This window comes from Nomascus leucogenys, chromosome 13, assembly GCF_006542625.1.
Source record: "Nomascus leucogenys isolate Asia chromosome 13, Asia_NLE_v1, whole genome shotgun sequence".
Lineage (NCBI taxonomy): Eukaryota > Metazoa > Chordata > Mammalia > Primates > Hylobatidae > Nomascus > Nomascus leucogenys.
In genome coordinates this window covers 30,991,875-31,015,537 of record NC_044393.1, presented here as the reverse complement: position 1 = coordinate 31,015,537, position 23,663 = coordinate 30,991,875, and the positions used below count along the sequence as shown (strand labels likewise).

Sequence of the window (23,663 nt, the reverse complement as noted above, 5' to 3'; positions counted from 1 at the left end):
GGTGAAGGTCCCCAGTGGAGGCCCCTGGGACTGACACCCAGGTCTTGACCCCAGTGACTGGTGGCTACGATGCCTTCATCCGCCTGTGGAACCCCTTTGTCTCAAAGAGGCCTGTGTGGCTGATGAAGGGACATCAGACCTCAGTGACGCACATCCTCGTGGACAGCAGGAACAACAGCATCCTCATCAGTGTCTCCAAGGACAAGGTCCGCCCCGACAGTCCGCCCGATATCCTTCTGTTCCTCAGAGAAACACACTGGCCAGAGGAATGGCATGACCTCCCTGCCCACGGCCCCACATCTGGCCAAAGGCCTAGTGGGAGGGGCCCCGGGTGGGAGGAAGGCGAGGGTGGCCATGGACCTCTGAGCATGTCCCCAGAGCTGGGTTCCCAGGTAGCCCAGCCTGGCTTCTAACTTTGTGACCCTGGCAAGTCCTTCCCTTTTCTGAGCCTCAGTCCTCAGTCTCCTCATCCATAGAATGGGCTGTTGAGTGGTTTAGAGAAACAGCAGCAAAACAGCAGTGCAATGTCTGGCTCAGGGGAGTTGTGCAATGCATGGCAGCCGTTCCCCTGCGCTGCCCCTGCCCTCGATCTGCACCTCTCAGCTGCTCTAGTGACCCCTCCTCGGCTGCCTGGCCATGAGGGCCGGGCTTGGCCTTTCCCCCATGCCAGGGCTCCCACTTGGGACCGCCACTGCGCTCCTCTGCAGCTGTAGGCTCAGGATACTGCCCCGTCTGCTGGGCTGTGGGCCCACAGTGCTGGGGGCCCTCCTTTAGGGGACAGGTTACATTTTCCGGGACTCGGAGATGGAGAATTGTCAGGGCCCTCAGGGTCACCCAGACCACCCTCTCCAGCATATCCACACACCCTCCTGTCTGGAACTTTCCCAGAAGCCCTGGGAGCTGGGATCATCACCTCTGATGAAGGGTCTGGGTCTGGGGACATGGGGACAGGGATGGGCTCGCTGAGGTCCCCAGTCGGCCACGGGCAGAGGATGCCTCCAAGAAGTGAGTGTCTTGGAGGGACTTCTGTGGGGCCCTCTAGGGAAAGTTCCTTCACCTGGGAGGAATGGGAGGGGCCCCTCTGGGGACAGACAGGCCACTGTGGCAACTATGTTGGTAGCCACTATCGGACTGTGTCCCAGGCTGGAGTGGCAGCAATGGAGGGCCGGGGGCCAGCATGTGCTGCCTGGCATGGCTTTTGTACCCAGCCAGTGAATTCAGCTGCTCCAACAGGGTGGAGGCCTGGGGGCAGGCTGGGGGGTGGAGCTGTGCCCGGCCCTCACTCACTGTGTACCTGGGTTATCTGAGCACAAAAGTAGCCTCTCTGCTGCTGGGTGTGATGGTGTGTTGGAAGTGCTTGGACGGACAATGTGCCCTGGCCTTGCTCGCCGGAGGCACCTCCAAGGCTTCAGGAGCCGGCCACATCCCTGAGCACCCATGCTCAGCCTCTTGCCTATTTCCCATCCCCTAGAATATTCGCGTGTGGGACATGCTGGACTATATATGCCTCCAGTCCTTCTGCGGGAAGTTTTTTCCTCTGGGAAACTGCCCCATAACCAGTGCCTACTTCTTGGAGAAGGACAATACCCTCATCTGTAGCACCTACTCAGTGAGTGCCGTCCCAGGAGGGAGTGGGGTCGAGGCCGCAGGTGGAGGGCCAGGGCCTGAATCCCGTGGGACACCCAAGGGGTGGCCGCGTCCTGTCCCTCCTGGGACTGCTGAAGCGGCTGGACTCTGTGGCCTGGCCTGTGAGGGGCCGTGTCTTGGGATTTCCTGAAATCCTGTTTCTAGGCCCCCAGCCTGTCACCCTCTCTGCAGCTGCTGCTGCTGTCTGCACTGTCCCCACTCAGGCGTCCTCAGCCTCTCCCTCTGGGAGCCACCCTGAACCTCAGGCTTGTTAGGAGCCCGTCCTGCATGTTTTCTTGGCCCCATTCCTTGTCTCAGTCATGAGCCGCATAATTCTGTCCTGTCGCTACTACGTGACTGTTTTTCCTGCTAAGTCATGAACTTTGGGAAACGGGCCACGTCTGAGCAGCGTCTCTGCAGGAGAGACCCTGTGGGAAACTGAGTCACAAATAGGAAGGCCATCTGTGACTCAGGACTCAGCTGGAACCCCTGTGAGGTCTGTCCTGACCCTGGAGGACAGGAAAGATTGGGACAAGCACGATGGGCTTCCTGTGGAGGTTGGGGGTAAGGGGGCCCACAATAAGATGGAGGCTTGGGGAGGTGCAAGGCTGAGCCACAGCCCATAGATGGGAGCAGAAGCCCAGAAAAGAGATGCGGGGGCCACTCGTGCTTGAGCTCCACCAGGCCCTCCCACGCTCTGTGGGCTGGGCCACCCTGGCCGGTGACATGTGTGTCATCCTTACGCACTTGGCTGGCTCTTCCCTAGACAGCAGTTTTCTTGAGAAGGAAGGTCGTGGGTTCCTTTATCTCCTTGCTGAGTGCCAGACAGGTGGTCAGCATTTGTTGAATTAAATAGACCTTTGAAGTTCATTTCAGATCACCAAACCTTATCAACCCCTGCCTTTTGTCGTGAACTGAGAATATATGACAAAGACACTGTCCCATCTCTCTAGGAACCTACAGGGTAGAAGAAAAACAGATAATTTCAGTAGAAAGTGCTATGTGTTATGGTAGAGTTGTGCTTTTTGGAGCACAGAGGAATCCTTAGCCTCGCCTGGGGCAAGGGGGAGGCAGGGAGAGCTTCCCGGAGGGAACACCTGATTGAGGCTTCAGCTTCTCAGAAGTTATAAGGTGAAAGGGACCTTGGACTTGGAATTTGGGGTTCTAGGAACACTAGGGTTTGGGAGGCTCAGTCCTGGGGAGCGGGGGCCACAGAGTAGGGTGGGGGTATCTGCAGGCTGCTGAGGAACCTGGAGTCTTGCTGGAATCAGGCCTGCGTGTGGTCAGGATGTCTTGATGTGGTGATTTATTGGAAGTTTTTCCCGGCGGCCCATCACTGTGAGCAGAGCTCTTCTGACAGACGAGCTCTCTGCCTCTTTCCTCACCTACAGATCGGGATCCTAAAAGGGTACTTAGAGGCCCAGGGGCCTATCAAAGCAAGGAAGAGGACCACTCATTGCTCACCCCTGTGTGCTGTCCTCTACAGCAAGATCTTTAAGCAGGTGAGTGGCCCAGGGCTCGCCTCTGAGGCTGGCGGGAACACCAGGTGACACGGGGCAGAACCAGACCTCCCTGTGTGCCTGGGTCTGTAGTCAGCTCCCATGGCACATTGGGAACTCTTACAGCCTTGATGGTGGTGCTGGGGCAGCGGGATAGGCACAGAAAGCAGCTCTACAGATGGGCTGGCGTGGGATCAGCTCAGAGTTCCATCCGTTAGCCACGAGATCACCTAACTCCTCTGAGCCTCATGCCTTTGGCTGAGCGCCTTGGGTCAGCTCTGGACCGGGCCTTCTTTACGTGGACTGTGAGACGGAGTGCTAGTTGTGGGGCGCTTTCCTAGGTTCCCAGAGTGGGTGCTGTTCTTGGGCATCTCTTTCCAGGGAAGCCATAACTTGGCTTTGTTCATTGTAGGAAGGGACGGAGGCCCAGGCAGCAGGCAGCACCTTGGTCCTTCGTGGAGTCTCTGGGTTGGGCAGGGCAGCTAGGCATGAGGAATTGCTTCTGAGGTGTGAGGATAGGAGGGGCTGCCGCCTGAGGCCCTCTGCTCACTCTCACCCACTGGGACCTCTTGTCTGGCCCAGGCTCTGGACAGGTGCGCTGCATTGGCTGCAGAGGAGGCCTCAGGCTGCACAAGGCTGGAGCTCACCATTCTGAGCTTCTCTCCCATCTTGGCTCCTGCCACCACCATCTCTCACTGCCTCAGGGCTCTTCAGTACCTTAAAAAAGTTTGTTTAAAATTTTAAAAAATTATCAACTTTTCTAGATCTTCTCAGTAGGGAGGGTTGGTCTGAAACCACCTCACCTGCTACTTTTTTTTTTTTTTGCCAGGGTCTTGCTCTGTCACCCAGGCTGGAGTGCAGTGGGATCTTGGCTCACTGCAATCTCTGCCTCCTGGGTTCAAGCCATTCTCCTGCCTCGGCCTCCCAAGTAGCTGGGACTACAGGCATGCACCACCACCCCCGGCTAATTTTTGTATTTTTAGTAGAGACAGGGTTTCAGCATGTTGGCCAGGCTGGTCTCAAACTTCTGACCTCAAGTGATCCACCCTCCTCAGCCTCCCAAAGTTTTGGGATTACAGGCGTGAGCCACTGTGCCCAGCCTTACCTGCTACTCTTGCATTATAACAATGGTCATGGTGGCAAAATGTTTCACTGAGTGGCATGGCTGTCCTTATTCTCAACATGTCCCTACTTAGGGGGCAGTTAGTTTATTATTTTTTTTGACGAGGTAGTCATAATTAATATTGTTTCAGTAATATCTTTTCCAGATAGGGATTATTTTCTTTGGCTAGATCCTGATAAGTGCCATTTCTGAGTTAACAGGTCTTCACCAAACGTTCCAGTTTGCACTGCCCTGTGATACAGGGCAGAGGAGGTCCTGTTTTCAAAAGTGGCTTATGCTGTAGCAGGGGACACTGAACGTCTGTTTTCTCAGTGGATGGAGGGGAGGGGCCAAGGCAGGCTGGAGACCACCCTTGGGAGTGGAGGCGCTGGCCTCTCCAGCAGCCCCCAGCTGTGTGCTCCCTACAGGTGGTGAGTGGCTGCCTGCGTGGCACAGTGAGTGTGTGGGAGGTCGTGACGGGCAGGAAGACGATGGAGTTCTCTGTGTCTGGGGGCCAGCACGTGGAGATGACCGCCATGGCCCTGGATGAGTCCGAGCGGTGCCTGCTCACAGGTTTGCGGGATGGCACAATGAAGATGTGGAACTACAACGTTGGCAAATGCCTGTTCACCTTTCCCAATCCGGAACAGCTGGAGGTCAGTCTTGCTTGTCAATTACAGCCAGGGACGGCCTCTTGGGAAGCAAAGCACAGCTCCTGTGACCCTGGGATGCACTATTTTTTGTACCTCTCTGAAAGGGTGTTCATCATAGTCAGGTGGCCTGGCTTCAAACCTCCCTGAGCCTCTGTGTCCTCATGCATGAAATGAAGACAGGTAACAGTGCCTGAACTAATAGGTTTCCACTAAGGTTAGCTACTGTTGCTCTTTAAATTTGCTAGCACATCTCATTCCACATACTGGAGCTTTGGACTGCATGTCTAGCAATGGGATCAGTTAATTCACAGCCACCCATGGTCACCCCTATTTGGGAAATGCCTGACGGTATTATAGGGCCAGTCCATGGGAGTGGCATAGGGCAAAGACAGCAGTTCCATCCTAACTTCTGTGACACAGTCCTTTAACCAACTCAGAAAGTGTACTTAGCTGGCCAGGCAGTGGTCACGCCTGTAATCTCAGCACTTTGGGAGGTCGAGGCAGGGGGATCACCTGAGGCCAGGAGTTCGAGACCAGCCTGGCTAATATGGCGAAACTCCCGTCTCTGCTAAAAATACAAAAAAAATTAGCCAGGTGTTAGTGGTGGCTGCCTGTAATCCCAGCTATTCGGGAAGCTGAGGCAGGACAAGCCGGGAGGCGGAGGCTGCAGTGAGCCGAGATCCAGCCTGGGTAGCAAGAGTGAAACTCTGTCAAAAAAAAAAAAGAAGAAAGAAAGAAAGTGTACTTCACCAAGACGCCAGGGGTTGAGTACTGCTCCAGATCCTATCACTCAGTGGTGACTTGACCTTAGCCAGGTCACTTGCCCATTTCCCAGCTATCCTCTCTGTAAAACGGACATGGATGCCTACCCTATCTGATTCCCCTAAGTCCATCAAATGAGGGAATAGGATGTGAGAGCATGATGACAAATACATGGTGGTATCAACTGTAGGCAATTCTCATAATCAAGAGGTTTGACTTCTTGCTTGGCACCTTTAGGAAGACATTTAGGGCCCAGAGCCATTTTCTCTGAGAAGTTTTCTAGTTCTGTTTTCTTTCATCTTCAACAGATTAGTGGGATTATCCATATGAACAAAGTGTTCTATGTGACAGGATGGAGTAAGAGAATCACTCATTTCCTGTGAGTAGAAAGCATGTATGGTGAGTAGGTTCCAGTAGCTGCGTGTTCTCTCTCCAGATGGGTTCCTCCGTTCCTGGCTTTCCTGGTGGTTGGAACACCATGCAGGAAGTTAGTGGTGGTTAATGACTATTGCTTCATCTGCTCATCCATCCATTCATTAATTAGTCATTGAGGCTCATATATTCTTGGCCTTTTGCTAGGTGCTTGGGATGGGTATAAACAAGAATGTTGGAGTCTTTATCCTCCTGGAGTATCCAGTTCAGTGGGGGAATGTCTTAGTCCATTCGGGCTGCTGTACCAGAATATCATCGACTGAGTTGCTTATAAACAACATAAATTTATTTATCAGAGTTCTGGAGATAGGGGAAGTTCCAGAAAAGGCGCCAGCATATTTGGTGCCTGGTGAGGGCCCACTTCCTGATTCATAGACAGCTGTCTTCTTACTGTAACCTTACATGGTGGAAGGGGTAAGAAATCTCTCTGGGGCCTCCTTTATAAGGGCACTAATCCCATTCATGAGGGCTCCATTTTTGTGACCTCATCGCCTCCCAAGGCCCCACCTCCAAATATCCTCGCCTTGGGGATTACATTTCAATATATGAATTTTGGGAGCAAAATTCAGTCCATGGCATTCCATCCCTGACTTCTCAAAATTCATGTCCTTCTCTCATGCAAAATATATTCATTTCATCCCAATAGCCCAAAAGTCTTAACTTGTTCCAGTATCAACTTTAATGTCTAAGTCCAAAATATCATCTAAATATCACCTAAATAAAATATGGGTGAGTCTCAAGGTACAATTCATTCTGAAGCAAATTCCCCTCTAGCTGTGAACCTGTGATACTAACACGTTATGTACTTCCAAAATAGAATGGTGGGACAGGCATAGGATAGATACAAGGGAGAGATACGGAAGAAGAAAGGAGGGACAGGTCCTGAGCAAGTCAAAAATCCATCGGGGCAAATGCTAGTAGACCTTAAATCTCAAAGATAATCCTCTTTGGCTTGCTGCCCTGCCCTTCAGACCTGCTGGGATGGCAATTCTGCTCCTGCAGCTTTGCCTGGCAAGCGATTGGAACCCTAAGACTCTGGGAAGCCCTACACCTACAGATTTGGGGAGCCTTGCCCCCATAGTGGCTCTATGCCTGGGCCCTGCCCCTGTGGCACTTCCCTGCATGAGCCCCCTGGCCCTGTGGGGCTGCAATTCTAAGGCTATGGCTCTGCTGGGAGACCCTGTTCTTTGAAATCTAGGTGGTGGAGGCAGCCATGTCCTCCCAGCTCTGCTGAGTGCAGTCCATGCTGTACCATGGTCCACAGGAGCCACACCTAGAGTGGTCAAGGAGCATGAAGAATGGAGCCTGTGAAGTTAAGCGATGATGGTAGTGTGTGCTGTGGTCCCATGGGCACTGGTGGCCATTCCCTTGAAACCATTCTGCCCCCAGAGCCCTTGTACTCTGGGCTGGTGATGAGAGGGACAGTCCTAATGATCTCTGAATTGCCTTCAGGGTCATTCTTTCATTGTCTTGGAGAACAGCACTGGCTTCTGTTGGGTTGGCTGATCCATACTAATCTCATCAAACAGTGCTTGGCTATGTCTTTAATGATTGTATTAGTTTGTTTTCACACTGCTATAAAGAATGCCTGAGACTGGGTAATTTATGACGAAAAAGGGTTTAATTGACTCACAGTTCTGCATGGCTAGGAGGGGGCCTCAGGAAACTTACAATCATAGTTAAAGGTGAAGGGGAAGCAAGGCACATCTTACATGGTGGCAGGAGAGAGAGTGCAAGGGAAACTGCCACTTTTAAACCATCAGATCTTGTGAGAACTCACTCACTATCACGAGAACAGCATGAGGGAAACTGCCCCCATGATCCACTCACTTCCTACCAGGTCCCTCCCTGAACATATGGGGATTACAATTCAAAATGAGGTTTGGGTGGGGACACAGAGCCAAACTATATCAATGTTCTTTCCTGAACAGCCTTTCTCATTCCTTTCTATATGGATAGGATGAATCTTTTAAGTTCTGCTTCCATTTTTTTTTTTTTTTAAGACATGGGATCTCACTCTGTCACCCCGGCTGGACTGTAGTCATGCGATTATAGCTCACTGCAGCCTCAGCTCCTAGGCTCAAGCGATCCTCCCACCCCAGCCTACAGAGTAGCTAGGACTACAGGCACCTGCCACCATGCCTTGCTAATTAAAAAAAATTTTTTTATAGAGATGGGGTCTTGCTATGTTGCCCAGGCTGGTCTTAAACTCTTGGTTTCAAGCAATCGTCCTGTCTTGGCCTCCCAAAGTACTGGGTTACAGGCGTGTACCACTGCTCCTGGATTCTGCTTCCTTTTTGATTAACAGTTTGGTCTTTAAACCATTTGTCTCTTGTTGCATTTTATTGTAAGTTGTCAGGAGAAACCAGGAAACTCCTTCAATATGTTACATAGAAATTTCCTCAGTCAAATATCCAATTTCTTATCTTGCAAGTTCTACCTGTCTCAAAACACTAGAACACAAATATAATTCAGCAAGTTCTTGGCCATTTTGTAACAAGTATGACCTTTCCTCTAGTTTCCAATAACATGTTTCTCATTTCTTCACCAGAGACTTCACCAGAATGGTCTTTAACATCCATATTTCTACCAAAATTCTGTTCCGGGTTACTTAGGTATTCTCTAAGAATATTGAGGCTTTCTCTGCATCTGTCGTCTTTTCTTTCTAGGCCCTCACTGGAATCACCCTTAATGGTCTATGCATAACAATGCAGGCTTTTTCTATCATGGACCATCCATCCTCTACTTATTACCTACCTTTTTTTTTTTTTTTTTTTTTTTTAAGACAGAGTCTTGTTTTATGGCCCAGGCTGGAGTGCAGTGGTGCAATCTTAGCTCACTGCAACCTCCGCCTCCCGGGTTCAAGTGATTCTCGTGCTTCTGCTTCCCAGGTAGCTGGGATTATAAGTGTGTACCACCATACCTGGCTAATTTTTTGTATTTTTAGTAGAGACAGGGTTTCATCATGTTGGCCAGGCTGGTCTTGAACTCCTGGCCTCAAGTGATCCACCTGTCTCAGTTCCCAAAGTGCTGGGATTACAGATATGAGCCACCCTGCCCAACTGCTATTACCTAGTTCTAAAGCCACTTCCCACATTTTTAGGTATTTGTTACAATAACACCCACTCCTGGTACCAATTTCTGTCTTCGTTCACTCAGGCTGTTATAACAAAATACCATAGAGTAGGTGGCTGATAACAACAGAAAATTGTTTCTTATAGTTCTGGAGGAAATTCTTAGATCAAAGCACTGGCAAATTCAGTGACTGGTGAGGGCCACTTCCTGGTTCATAGATGGCCATTTTGTTACATGGTAGAGAGGACAAGGGATCTCTCTGGGCCTCTTATTTTTGTTTTAGTTTTTTAAGAGACAGGATCTTGCTCTATTGCCGAGGCTGGAGTGCAGTGGCATAATTACAGCTCACTGTAGCCTTGAACTCCTGGGCTCAAGCGATCCTCCTGCCTCAGCCTCCTGAATAGCTAAGACTACAAGTGTGTGTCACTATACCTGGCTAATTAAAATTTTTTTCTGTAGAGATGTGGTCTTGCTCTGTTGCCCAAGCTGGTCTTGAACTCCTGGCCTCAAACGATTCTTCTCCCTTGGCCCGTCAAAGTGCTGGGATTATAGGCATGAGCCACCATGCCTAGCCTAGGACCTCTTTTATAAAGGCACTGATTCCATTTATGAGGGTTTTTGCCCTTCTGTCCTAATAACCTCCCAAAGGCCACACCTCTGAATACTCTCACGTTGAGGATTAGGTTTTAACATAAATTTTTGGAGAATATGAACGTTCAGTCTATATCAAGAAGGCAGGTACTAATCAAATATTAATACTTTCATTTATAATTATAAAGTATATTAAGTGCCGTGAAAAAAAATAGGAGTTTCTATGGGGGTTGAATGGGTGGAAACCTGATTTCTTCTTGGGGGCGGTGGTCAGGAAAGGCTCAGTGAGGGTGTTGTGGGTGGAGTGCAATCTGAAGCATGAGAAGGAAGGGTCTCTGTGAAGTCTTTAGGGTAGGATGAGCATTCCAGGCAGAAGGAACACTGTGTTCAAGGTCCCTTTCTTTTTAGGGACCTCTGTAAGGCCACAATTTCCCCCCGTTTAAACCTTAATCCTTACCTAGGTTGTCTCACTGGGGGCGTATTACACATTCATTATCTGTAAGATTAGTTTATGTAAAGCCTCTATGACAGGGCATTTGTAGAAGGCATGTAGTAAGTGCTTAGTAAATGAGGTCAATGGGACATGGCTTCAGCCCAGCTCCGACACCTGAGAGTATCCTCCTCTGAGTCGGCTCCCAGAATCCTCAAGACTCCAGTGCTTCCCCAATGGATGGAGCATTACAGGCTGAGCTCTCAGCCCTCCTGCCTCTGGCCATGTGCACAGGTTCCACAAGACCAAGCCGGTGCCCTTGTGCTACCACTGGCAGACCTACCACACGGAGGACATCCTGAGCATGGCCAAGTACCAGAACCAGTTCCTTGGGACTTCCTCCTACAGTGGGGACATCCTCTTCTGGAACACTGGCACATTCAAGCCCATCTTCAACTTCAATGCCTCTAGGAGCCCCTTGCCCTTGCAGCCCAAGAGGGTATGTTAACAGGAGCACACTCTCCTCCCACCCCTCTTTCAGCTGTGAACCAGAATTCTGTGGGGCAGGGAGGGTGGGGAGCACCCTGGGAAGCAGGAGGGATGATGGCGACTTGTTCTGGAGGGGGTGGGGAGCTTGGTTAGGTAGGTGGTAGTTTCTGTAATTATCTTCATTGGACAGATGAGAAAATGGAGGCACACGGAGGTTAAGCACCTTGCCTAAGGTCACACAGCCAAGAAGGAGTAGATCCAAACCCAGGCAGTCTGACTTCAGAGGCTGGCAGTGCTGGTCCTGCCATCTTTAGTAGATTACTCACTCCTTTCCCATTGCTGCTACACATTGCCACTCTGGGCTCCCCAGTAGGGACTTAGGAAACCCATACAGTCTCCAAATTCCCATAGCTCAGCAGATCAAAGCAGGAAGGGACCTTAGGGGCTGCCTCATCCAGTGGTTTTCCAAATGTATTGGAGAGAGATGCTTGGAAGCTACTGCAGGGGGGCTCTGGTAGGTGGGGTTTCCCCCAGAATAGCTCAGCTTTTTATCTGTTTTATGCTTTGGAGCTTCCGTTGAGATTAAAGGTAACCTCAAAAATATTTGGAAACCACTGTCCATTTTACAGATGAGAAGACTGAGTTCCTCATGGGAGCAGTGTCCTGCCTGTGGGTACTCAGGGCATTGCAGCTGGCCAGGAATGGGGTTAGAAGCTCTGGTCTGATGCCTTTAAGGGGCTAAGTTTCTGGGAAGCAAGCTCTGGGGGGCTGGAGGGCCCTGTGGTGTTGGCATTGATCTGGGGCAGTCCTGAATTTACCTCTAGGACATTGCAATGCCTTAGGGGCTGCTTTCTCCTTGGTACAGGGGCAAGATGTGAACAACTGCCTGGCTGAGAGCCACAGGCCCAGCAGACCCTGTGTGGAGCGGGAGAAGTGGGCATACAAGACCTCCAGGAAGCTCTCCAGTCTCAGCCCCGAGTCTGTGGCCAATACCAACCTGAGGCGGAGCCTGGTGTCGGCTCCCCCAGTGATGCGGTGCCCGAGAGACAAGGAGCCAGACAGGCCTGTGCCCCAGCAGGTGGGAGCGAGAGCCCAACCAGAAGGCTACCCTCACTCTGTAGCCACCGGCATTCACACACCGTCTGTGTGTGTGTTTTCTTATTGGGATGCACTTTTTCCAAAGTGCCTTTAGGTCCCTCAACTCACTTGTTTTGAGCATTGTGGGCCTGGGCAGGGCACCCTCTGGTTTTAGTCCCAATGTATCTATCCTGGAGCTGGGGCTAGGTCCCTTTCCAGGGCATGGCTAATACCAGCCCTAAAAGTCTGAAAGCTGAAAGGCAGGACCCAAAGAGAACACAACCCTGAAAACCTAAAATTGGATGTTAGATCCTGGGCTGCATTCTCAGTCCTCAAGCGCAAGTCACCTGACCTTGCCCCAGGTGCAGAGGGAGCCATGGGGGCCTCACCTGCTTGGAGACCAGGCTGCAAGAGTCTGAGACCCAAACACAGACACACCACTTTCCTCCTCCTCTGAGCCTCATCTCTGCCCCAGGACTAGCCCTTCCAAGAATGGCTGACAGTTCTATTTTGCGAGGAGTAGGGAGAAAGAGCAGGAGGAGTTACTCTTTCCCTACTTGCAGGGGATGGCTTGCCTTTGAAGTTTCAGCAGTGAGTATAGTATTCCAACAATCAGTGCAATAATCTCTTGTATGGGGCAGGAGGAACCAGTGAGATTGTTCTCGTAGTCAAAGTCTGATTTCCATTCCTGGGAGCTGAGGCTTGAGTGAGAAACACCACCGTCCCTAAACACACAATAATTGCTAGGCATAGGGCAGTCTAGACCTAGATCCAACATGGTCTGCTAGGATATAATTTTGCTGTAAGATGTGTACACTTGACCATAAGACACTCATACCATCTTTGAGTTATCAGAGGTTACACCACTGCTTTCAAATCTTCTAAGGAAATGGGTGTATAGGTATATTTGCCCCTCTATCCTTATTTTTATTTTTATTTTTTGAGATAGAGTCTCACTCTGTCACCCAGGCTGGAGTGCAGTGGTGTGATCTTCGCTCAGTGCAACCTCCATCTCCCAGGTTCAAGCAATTCTCCTGCCTCAGCTTCCCTAGTAGCTGGGATTACAGGTGTGCACAACTATGCCTGGCTAAATTTTTTGTATTTTTACTGGAGACGGGGTTTTGCCATGTTGGCCAGGCTGGTCTCAGACTCCTGGCCTGAAATTATCTGCCCGCCTCGGCCTCCCAAAGTGCTGGAATTACAGGTGTGAACCACCACGACTGACCTTTATCCTCATTTTTAACCAGGATGGTCTCTTCCAGGACAAAGGAAGGGTCTTCCCCAGAGGCAAACTCAAGTCTCTGCCCCAATTTTGCCCTAGCAAAATTGCTGGGAACTTAAAGTGGAGGTTTCCGGGATCCACTGAGCGCTGCTTTTCCCAGGGCAGTGTACCTACTGCCGGGGCTCGGGAGTGCCTCTCTTTTATCATCTTCCTCTGGTCTCTGGTCCCCCATGGGGAAGGGAAACACCCTCATGGTGACTTGGGTGCCCATCTTTCTTTCCAGAAACCTTCCAGTGCTTCTGGCACATCCAGGCAGTCAAGCAAGATCCACAGCAAACAGTCCATTTACAAAGAGGATGAAACGAGAAAAGGAGAATTGCAGAAGAATATGTTGGTTCAATCCAATGCCTCGGTGGAGAAGGTTGGTGGTGATCAGCCAGGGAGAGGGATATGAGCTGGGGAGTGGGCGGTCAGGACTGGGTGGTCAGGATGGGGCTCGGAGGCCTGGGCTCAGGGCCCGGCCTGATTCTCCCCAGTGCCCGGAAGGCATCTTGGAGGGGACGGAGACGCTCGGGATACTGGAGTCAGGGCTGCGGTGTCTGGGGAGATCTCTTGTATTAATTCATTTTCATGCAGCTGATAAAGACATACCCGAGACTGGGAAGAAAAAGAGGTTTAACTGGACTTATAGTTCCACATGGCTGGGGAAGACCTCACAATCATGGTGGGAGGTGAAAGGTGCTTCTTACATGGCAGCAGCAAGAGAAAATGAGAAGCAGCAAAAGCGGAAACCCCTGATAAACCCATCAGATCTCGTTGAGACTTGTTCACTATCATGAGAATGGCACGGGAAAGACCAGCCCCCATGATTCAGTTACCTCCCTCTTGGTCCCTCCCACAACACGGGGGAATTCTGGGATATACCGTTCAAGTTGAGATTTGAGTGGGGACACAGCCAAACCATATCAGCTCCCCAGGAGGTGGAGTTTGGGGTGCCTAGGGAAGTGAGCAGTGTCCCCTCTGGATTGGGGGTAGCAGTGTTCCCTGTGGGAGGGGAGGTAGGGAGGTAGGAGAAGGGGCATCTCCAGGACTCTAGTTAGAATGCTCTCCTGTTAACTGGAAGGGTGTTTTATACCAAACACGAGTTGGGTATGGGTTCATCTTTGTTCTTCCTCCTGTACCTTCCCCTTTCTGACCCTGGACACCCCTCACTGTGATACTGACTCCCAGTCCTGAAAATAGAAATCATAGTTGAGTTAGGGTGTGGCAGGCCTGCCCCATCACCCAACTCCAGGGACCAGGACTTGAGAACAAGAGGGCAGTGCCCTGAGAGCTGGGTTTTGCAGTGTTGGGAGGGAGAGCGGGAGTGGCTGCACACTCTCCTCCAGGTTCTGATTATTTCTCTCTCCTCCTTTTTTTTTCTTGAGACAGGGTCTCACTGTCACCCAGGCTAGAGTGCAGTGGTGTGATCACAGCTCATTACAGCCTCAACTCCTGGGCTGAAGTGATCCTCCCACCTCAGCATTGTGAGTAGCTGGGACTATAGGCATGCACCATTATGCCCAGCTATTTTGTGTGTGTGTGTGTGTGTGTGTGTGTGTGTGTGTGTGTGTGTTTTGTAGAGATGGGGTCTCACTATGCTGCCCATGTTGGTCTCGAACTCCTGGGCTCAAGTGATCCTCCTGGCTCAGCCTCCCAAAGTGTTGGGATTACAGATGTGAACCATTATACCCAGCCTCTTCCTTCTCTTTAAAAAAAAAAAAAAAAACCTTAAATAACTTTTAAAAGTAATAATACTAGTTTATAATAAAAAAGGAAGTGTATGTAAATGAAAAAATAAAAATAAAAGTCCCCTATGTCTCACTCACCCTATCCCATCCCACTCTCAACAGCAGCATTCGCTGCTAACGGGTTGGCTTTAGCCTTGTACTTTCTTTTTTTTCTGACTAGTCATATAAAATGATAGCTATGTCCTGCCATATGTTTTTTTCTGTAAGTTTATAGCATGGATATACTTTCATGAGAGGGATTTAGATTCTTCTTATTCTTTTGTTACCTTATTCTTTTTTTTTTTTTTTTTTGAGACGGAGTCTTGCTCTGTCACCCAGGCTGGCCTGCAGTGGTGCGATATCAGCTCACTGCACCTCTGCGTCCTGAGTTCAAGTGATTCTCCTGCCTCAGCCTCCAGAGTAGCTGGGACCACAAGCGTGTGCCACCACGCCCAACTGCTTTTTGTATTTTTGGTAGAGTCGGGGTTTCACCATGTTGGCCAGGCTGGTCTCATACTCCTGACCTCAGGTGATCCACCGGCCTTGGCTTCCCAAAGTGCTGGGATTACAGGCATGAGCCACCACACCCGGCCATCTTATTCTTTTTAACAGCTGCCCACTGCTGCATAACTTGGATGTATCAGGAACTGTGAAGCTGGTCCTCTAAGAATAGGTCTGTGGGTTAGTTCCAGTTTCTAGCTTTTAGGAGCAGCACTGCATTGAACATTCTTGCATGTACATTTCTGGGCACTAGTGTGAGTATATTGAGAGGATGGATTCTTGGAAGCAGAATTGCCAACAGATCCCATCCCTTTAAATCTGTGAAGTCAAGGTAGATGGCTCAAAGCTTGATCTTTTGGGCTGGTGACCTAGTGCTGTCAGGACACAGGCATTCGCTACATGCCAGCCACTGGGGAAGGAGAAGTGAATGAAAGACATCAAGCCCCTGACCTCTGGAGCTGTCCTTCTAGTTGGGGTGAGATAGACAGTTAACCAGCAAATAAAATAAAGGGCATGAGTGAGGACAATGGAGGACAAGAAAGCTGGGAAGACGGCAGGGAGAACGGACATGGGACGAGATGGCATTGCTGTTTTATGAATAGGCTGGTCAGGGAGGGCTTCACAAAGGAGGTGGCATCTGCATAGAACCTGAAGGAAGTGAGGAAACATGGCCTGCAGTTATTTGGAAGGAGGGCGATGCAGGCAGAGAAGGTAGGTGCAAAGGCCCTCATGGGAGAGCTGGCATGGAATGTTTGAGAATGAGCACCTCTCTCTCTCTCTGTGTCTCTCTCTGATACTTTCTTCCTCTAATTAGAAAGTGATACCTGTCCTTAATTAAAACTAAAAAAATTCAGGCCGAGAGCAGTGGCTCACATCTGTAATCCCAGTCCTTTAGGAGGCCCAGGTGGGAGGACTGCTTGAGCCCAGGAGTTCTAGACCAGCTTGGGCAACATGATGAGACCTCATCTCTACAAAAAATTAAAAAAATTAGCCAGGTTTGATAGTGTGCACAGTGCACCCAGCTCCTTGGGAGGCTGAGTTGGGAGAATCACTTGAGTCTGGGAGATCAAAGATGCAGTGAGCTGTGATTGTGCCACTGCACTCCAGCCTGAGCAACACAGCTAGTCCTTGTCTCTTAAACAAACAAACAAACCTGGCCTGGTGCGATGGCTCACACCTGCAATCCTAGCACTTTGGGAGGCTGAGGTGGGCAGATTGCCTGAGTTCAGAAGTTCGAAAGCAGCCTGGGTAACACGGTGAAACCCTGTCTCTACTAAAATACAAAAAATTAGCCAGGGGTGGCGGCATGCTCCTGTAGTCCCAGCTAGTCGGGAGGCAGAGGCAGGAGAATTGATTGAACCTGGGAGGCGGAGGTTGCAGTGAGCTGAGATCATGCCACTGCACTACAGCCTGGGTGACATAGCGAGACTCACCTCCAAAACAACACCACCACCACCACCACCACCACCTATGAAAAAAATTCAAACTTTATCCGAGTGTATAAAGTAAAAGAATGGCTGTCTCCCTCCTCAGCCTCCAGAGGTAATTGCGTTAAGACATGTGTTGTAGCCGTCTAGAATTTTTCTGTGCATATACAAGTACATACATGTATGAATGTGTATATGTAAATCTAGATATTTTTCACCGGATAATATCATATTGCATATATTATTCTGGGACTTGCTGTTTTTCACTTGACTCCTCACGGGCATCTCTTCATGACGGTGTTTATGGAGCCATGGCATTCCTTTTACTAGTCACATCATGTCCTGGGTACACTGCACAGAGTCTGTCTAGCTATCTGCTGCCGCTGGGTTTTGCCTCTATAGAAAGCATTGCAGTGAATACCCTTGTACATAAATTTTGGACCTCTTGTCTATTTCCAGATATAAAACCCCAGGATTAGAAACATACTCCTGGAAAGCTTTTGCTATGTTGCATTATGTTTCAGTGGTAGCTAGTAATTATTGAGCTCTCAATATCTGCCAGACAATGAACTTAACGGTTTACATGTGTTATTTTTTGTTTTTTTGAGACAGAATCTCAGCTCTCTTGTCCAGGCTGGAGTGCAGTGGCACAATCACGGCTCACTGTAGCCTCCACTTCCCAGGCTCAAGCGATTCTCCCACCTCAGCCTTCTGAATATTAATAGCTGGGACCACAGGTGTGTGCTACTGTGCCTGGCTGATTAAAAAAAAAATTACTTATAGAGATGGAGTCTCCTTATGTTGCCCAGGCTGATCTCAGCCTTCTGGGCTCAAGCAATCCTCCTGCATTGGCCTCCCAAAGTGCTGGGATTACAGGCATAAGCCACCATGCCCAGCTACGTATGTTGTTTTTATTTTGTCCATCAAACAGCCCTGGGAAGTATGTACTATTATTATTTATTTATTTGTTTATGAGGGATTTTTGTTTATTTAATACATCTGAAAAGAATGCGTGTGAAAAGAATGTTTAATACATCTGAAAAGCATGTACTATTATTATTATTCCCATTTTATGGCTGAAGAAACAGGCCCAGTGAGGTGAAGTGACTTGCCCAAGATTCTTACGGCCAGAAAATGGCAGAGCCAGGGCCTGATTCTAGGTCTATTTGTTTTTGAAGTTCAAGTTCTTTTAAGTCTTTGTGCTGCCACTGTTGGGAATTCCTTGGGCTTTTTACGTGGCCTGGTGATCTGTGTGTAATAAGGATTTCTATCATGAATCTTGATTTAATTTTTGGCCACAGAATTGCATGCAAAAGATTGAATGTCTATTGGTGAGATTTGAGGTACTGTGGCTGGCAGGGCTGTGTGTGTGTGTGTGTGTGTGTGTGTGTGTGTGTGTGCGTGCGCACGCGCCCCCTCTGGATGCTGACCCTCACCCCTGGCTTCAAGGTGTACTGTCTCCCACCTGCACCACTCCTTGAGCAGCAGGGTCCCTTCTCTCTGGGGCACTTGTGGGCAGAGTGAAGCATTTTAGGGTGGTGCCCTGGAGAGGGTCCAGAGTGCTTAGGTCACCTCTGATCTCAGCCTTTCCTTAGTGGAAGAGAGGCTTGGGTGGGCTGGGGTAAGGATACCAGACAGGGAGTGGGTGGGGGTCTTACCTGTTGGGTCTTCCTTCCCATTATTTCTGTCTGGCCATCCCAGAAGACTGTGAGGCATGGCAGAAAGAGCACTAGGAAGGAGTCCAGGATGCAGATTCAGGCCCAGCTGTGTCCCTGACAGTCTTTATTTTTAATTTTACTTATTTATTTATTTTCGAGATGGAGTCTCACCCTGTTGTCCAGGCTGGAGTGCAGTGGCACGATCTCAGCTCACTGCCACCTCTGTCTCCTGGGTTCAAGTGATTCTCGTGCCTCAACCTCCTGAGTAGCTGGGATTACAGGTGTGTGCCACCACGCCTGGCTAATTTTGTCTTTTTAATGGAGACAGGGTTTCACCATGTTGTCCAGGCTGGTCTTGAACTCCTGACCTTAAGTGATCCTCCTGCCTCAGCTTTCCAAAGTGCTGGGATTACAGGCATGAGCCACCACGCCTAGCTAATTTTGTGTTTTTAGTGGAGACAGGGTTTCGCCATATTGTCCAGGCTGGTCTCGAACTCCTGGCCTCAAGTGATTCTCCTGCCTCGGCCTCCCAAAGTGTTGGGATTACAGGCGTGAGCCACAGCATCCAGCCCCTGACAGTCTTTAGATGAAGCACTTGCCCCTGGCCATCTCCCCAGTAGGGAAGGACCAGATGGCAGGCAGTAGAAAATTGCTCCAAGTTACATGAAGTTTAGCCCGTGAGTAGCTGCCATGGCTTCTTCTGAAGGGACCCACAGGGAGGCTATTAACCCCCTGTGGTTGAGAAACTATCTGGGATTCCTGGGCTGAGTGAGACTGAAATGCTCACCTTTAGTCCAGCAGCTCTTTCCAAAATGAGCAGGGCAATGTATTGGAGGGGGCTGGATGCAGAGTGCAAAAGGAATAGTGTTGGTTACCTGTCCCTTGCAGCCACAGGGCTCTGTCCTGCCTAGGGCCACCATTCTGACTGTGCTTTTCCTCACTGTGAGCACCGGATGCTGGCTACGCGGTTGACCCTGTGCTCTCAGCAGGCCGCCCCTCTCCAGTCCTGCTGAAGTCCTGGGCGCTCATTCACCTTCACCCTACCTGCTCTCACCGTCCCAGGGCTGGCAAAGGAATGGCTGGGAAGGATGCCTCAGCTTTTCCCCAGTTCAGACATGGGAGAACTTTGTGGTGCATCACTTTGGTGAATCCTGTGCAGTTATGAGGAACCACATTTTAGAAAAATACTTAATCACTGGAATGTGCTTATGACAAAATTTAAAGCACATCCTTTAAAATGACAGTTAATGACTACTGTGAAAGTTGCGTGCACCTTAAATTTTTTTTTTTATGGTTTTGATTTTTCAAACAAAACTGAGAACATTTGAAACTATTGTTTAGCTGTTTGCTTTTTTTTTTTCCAAACCTCACAATTCGTGGTGGACAATTTTTCCTCTCAGCACATAATAATCTATCCACTTCATTCTTTTTTAATAGCTTTATATGGGGGCCTGTCTAGGTTTTTTGGAGCCTGAGACTTTTGCAAGAAAAATGTACAAAATTATTAAAAATTAGGTACAAAAGTGAATATTTATTTAGAATGAGAAAAAAGTGACAACAAATTTCAAAACTTACAAATCTGACAATTACAAAAGTCACCAGAACTTACTAGTTCTTCCCTAGAACCTTGAACTTAAACTTGAACTTAGCCTTGAGCTTCATGAACTTCACCAGTGAATCTGCCACTGGCTGCCGTGTATTTCTTTGGATTCACCATGATTTATTTATTTAATTATTTAATTTAAATTTTTTTTGAGACAGAGTCTCACTCTGTCGCCCAAGCTGGAATGCAGTAATGCGATCTTGGTTCACTGCAACCTCCGCCTCCCAAGTACCAGCAATTCTCCTGCCTCAGCCTCCCGAGTAGCTGGGATTACAGGTGCCTGCCACCATGCCCAGCTGATTTTTGTATTTTTAGTAGAGACAGGGTTTCACCATGTTGATCAGGCTGGTCTCGAACTCCTGACCTCAGGTGATCCACCCGCCTCGGCCTCCCAAAATGCTGAGATTAGAGGCAAGAGCCACCATGCCCGGCCAAAATACATTAAAATCTTAATGGTGATTATTTCTGGGTACTGGGATTTTGTAGGTGATTTTAATTTCCTTTCATATGTCTATGCTGCCCGCATTTTGTGCAGTGAGCACTTGCATAAAGTGGGGGAAATGCTTGCCCTTTGTCTTTGGTTCAGGGATTCCTGGTTTTTCTTTTTTTCAAAAAATTTTTCTTGTAGTAAAATACACATAACATAAAATTTACCATCGAAGCAATTTTTAAGTGTATGGTTCAGTGGTAGTAAATATATTCATAATGTGCAACCATCACCACCCTCCATTCATCTTGTAAAATTGAAACTATACCCATTAAACAATAACTTCCACTCGCCTCTCCCTCCAACCCCTGGAAACTCCCATTCTACTTTCTGTCTTTATGATTTTGACTACTCTACCTCATGTAAGTGGAATCATATGTTTGTCTTTTGGTAACTGGCTTATGTCACTTAGCATAATGTCCTCTTTGGTTAATTCCCAAGTATTTTACTCTTTTTTTTACACTATTGTCAATGGAATTATTTTTGTAATTTCCTTTTCAGATTGTTCAATGTTAGTGTATAGAAATGCAACTGATTTTTTTTTTTTTTTTTTTTTTTTTTTGAGACAGAGTCTTGCTCTGTCTCCCAGGCTGGAGTACAATGGCACGATCTCGGCTCACTGCAACCTCCGCCTCCCAGATTCAAGCGATTCTCCTGCCTCAGCCTCATGAGTAGCTGGGATTACAGGCACGTGCCACCACACCTGGCTAATATTTGTATTTTTTAGTAGAGACGGGCTTTCACCATGTTGGCCAGGCTGGTCTCGAACTCCTGACCTCAGGTGATCTGCCCGCTGCAGCCTCCCAAAGTGCTGGGATTACAGGCGTGAGCCACTGCACCCGGCCAATGCAACTGATTTTTATGTGTTGACTTTGTATCCTGCCATTTTGCTGAATTCATTTATTAGCTCCTTTTTTTTGGTGTGGGAGCTTTAGCGTTTTCTGCATACAAGATAATATCATCTGCAAACTTATAATTTTACTTATTTCTTTCCAGTTTGGATACCTTTTATTTCTTTTTTTGCCTAATTCCTCTGGCAGAACTTCCAGTACTCTGTTGAATAAAAGTGGCAGAAGTGGACATTCTTGCCTTGTTCCTAATTCCAGAGGAAAAGCTTTGAGTCTTTTACTATTGAGTGTGATGTTCATTGTGGGTTTTTCATATATGGCTTTTATTAAGTTGAGGTAATTTCCTTCTATTCCTGGTTTGTTTTTTTTTTTAATTTTGTCAAATCGTTTTCTGCATCAATTAAGATGATCGTGTGGTTTTTTTTCTTTTTTTCTGTGAAGTGGTATATTTATTGATTTTTATATGTTGAATCATCCTTGCATTCCAGGAATAAATGTCACTTGGTCATGGTATATAATCCTTTTAATATGCTACTGAATTCAGTTTGCTAATTTTTTTGAGAATTTTTAAATATCAGTGTTCATAAGGGATATTTCTCTGTAGTTTTTTTTTTTTTTCTTGTAGTGTCTTTGTCTGACTTTGATATCAGGGTAATGCTGGCCTCATAGAATGAGTTAGGAAGTGTTATCTCTTCTTCAGTATTCTGGAAAAGTTTGGGAGGGATTGGCATTCATTCTTCCTTAAATGTTTGGTAGAATTCACTGGTGAAACTATCAAGCTTTGGGCACAAGGGACTTCTGGTTTTTGACCCTGGCACTGGGGCCAGTGGGAAGCAGGTTGAACAGCTAGTTTCGGATTTCTATGACAATAAGGATAATTGAGATTTTTTTGTTTCTTTTCTTTTCTTTTTTCTCCCTTCCCTCCCCTCCCCTCCACTTCCCTTCCCTTCTTTTTTTTTTTTTTCTTTAAATAGAGACAGGGTCTCACTATGTTGCCCAGGCTGTCTCGATCTCCTGGGCTCAAGTGATTCATCCGCCTCGGCCTCCCAAAGTGCTAGGATTACAGGCATGAGCCACCATAAGATTTTTGATAATCGAGATTTTTGTTGTTGGTGACATGTTTTGGGGACACATAGGCTATTACACTGTAAAGTTCTGAGTTAGCAGGAGTGAGGAGGCTTCCAATTTCCCCTTTCTGGCCTGATTTGTTCTACCACCCTGACTATGCTCTCAGCCTCCTGCTGGGTGCCAGGCAAGAAACTTTCTTCTCATGCTTGCCATGCAGAGTAACTTCCCATTGTGGCCCCCACATGGGCCACAGGAGTGACATGTAAGGAAAAAATGAGCAGAGTGGGGAATTAGCAAAGGGCATGATCAAAACAAGTCTTGAACAAGAATTTGTTTAAAATGCTTTCTTGATGATTGGCTGGAAAATATGGATATTTCACTATAGATATATATGAAGTGGAAGGAGTTCCTTCCCCAAATCACTTTGGGTTGAGTTACAGGTTGTGAAAATCTTATCTGAGCCTATGTCGAATCAAACTTGTAAGCCTTCATTTGATAAACATTTATTGATCAGGTATTATGTATCAGGCACCATTGTGGTTACTAAGAACAAAGTAGTGAACAAAAAAGACACAAAATCGCTGCCCTCTAGTAGTTCATAGTCCAGTATGACGTTCCTTGTCACCAGCTGGGTAGGAAGGGTGGGACCACCATCACCACTTTCACTGGGCATCTAGGAAACTGGGGGACCAGGTGGGTGTGGTGACTTGCTGAGGTCCCTCAGCATCATGTGGCAGTGGCTCACAGCCCTGCTGAGCCGGGCCCTCCTCTTTTCCTCAGATAATCTTCCTGCAGACCAGGCCTCGCCTGCCACACACGGCTACCCTGCTGAGCAGCTGCATGGATGGCTACATCTACGCCTGGTCCCTCCATGGGAACGGAGGCCTGCTGGGGAAGTTCCCTGTGGACCTAGATGATGGCGATGTTGTCGTAGGTGCCATGGCCACTGATAAAAATGACTGGATCCTCATCACAGGGGATTGTAAAGGATACATCAAGGTGAGGAAGAACTGGCAGGAAGATTGAGGGGCTGGTGCCAGCTAGGTGTTCGGCCACCTCTTTGCTCATATGGCCCTTGCCTAGTTCCTACTCTCTCTGGGTACTGGTTCCATTTGTGAAACAATGCAGGGAGGAGTTCTCTCCTGCTCTGCTCAGCCCAGTGACAGGAGCGGGGCTTGGTTCAAAAAGCCGCTCTGAGAAGCCTTCCCCGGAGAATTCCATGCTCCATCACTGTCTTCTCCAACTCCCTCATCCCCCAGTCATGTGGCTAATCTAGGATCAGCTGTCTCAGGAACTGATTTTGTGCCTTGTGGCAAGACATGAGGCAGGGGTGTGCTGTCCTTG

General features: G+C 48.5%; 1 protein-coding gene across 1 annotated transcript in view; it reads left to right on the top strand.

Annotated features, from left to right (window-relative positions):
* Window positions 1-23,663, top strand: part of EFCAB8 (EF-hand calcium binding domain 8) — a 107,854-nt gene that overhangs the window by 53,071 nt on the left and 31,120 nt on the right. Inside the window, exons 13-21 of the mRNA XM_030825422.1 lie at window positions 55-206; window positions 1,472-1,609; window positions 3,018-3,128; window positions 4,656-4,883; window positions 5,951-6,021; window positions 10,465-10,669; window positions 11,525-11,737; window positions 13,242-13,379; window positions 23,100-23,318. Of these exons, the coding sequence (XP_030681282.1) occupies window positions 55-206; window positions 1,472-1,609; window positions 3,018-3,128; window positions 4,656-4,883; window positions 5,951-6,021; window positions 10,465-10,669; window positions 11,525-11,737; window positions 13,242-13,379; window positions 23,100-23,318 (1,475 nt within the window). The remainder of the gene's footprint in view (window positions 1-54; window positions 207-1,471; window positions 1,610-3,017; window positions 3,129-4,655; window positions 4,884-5,950; window positions 6,022-10,464; window positions 10,670-11,524; window positions 11,738-13,241; window positions 13,380-23,099; window positions 23,319-23,663) is intronic.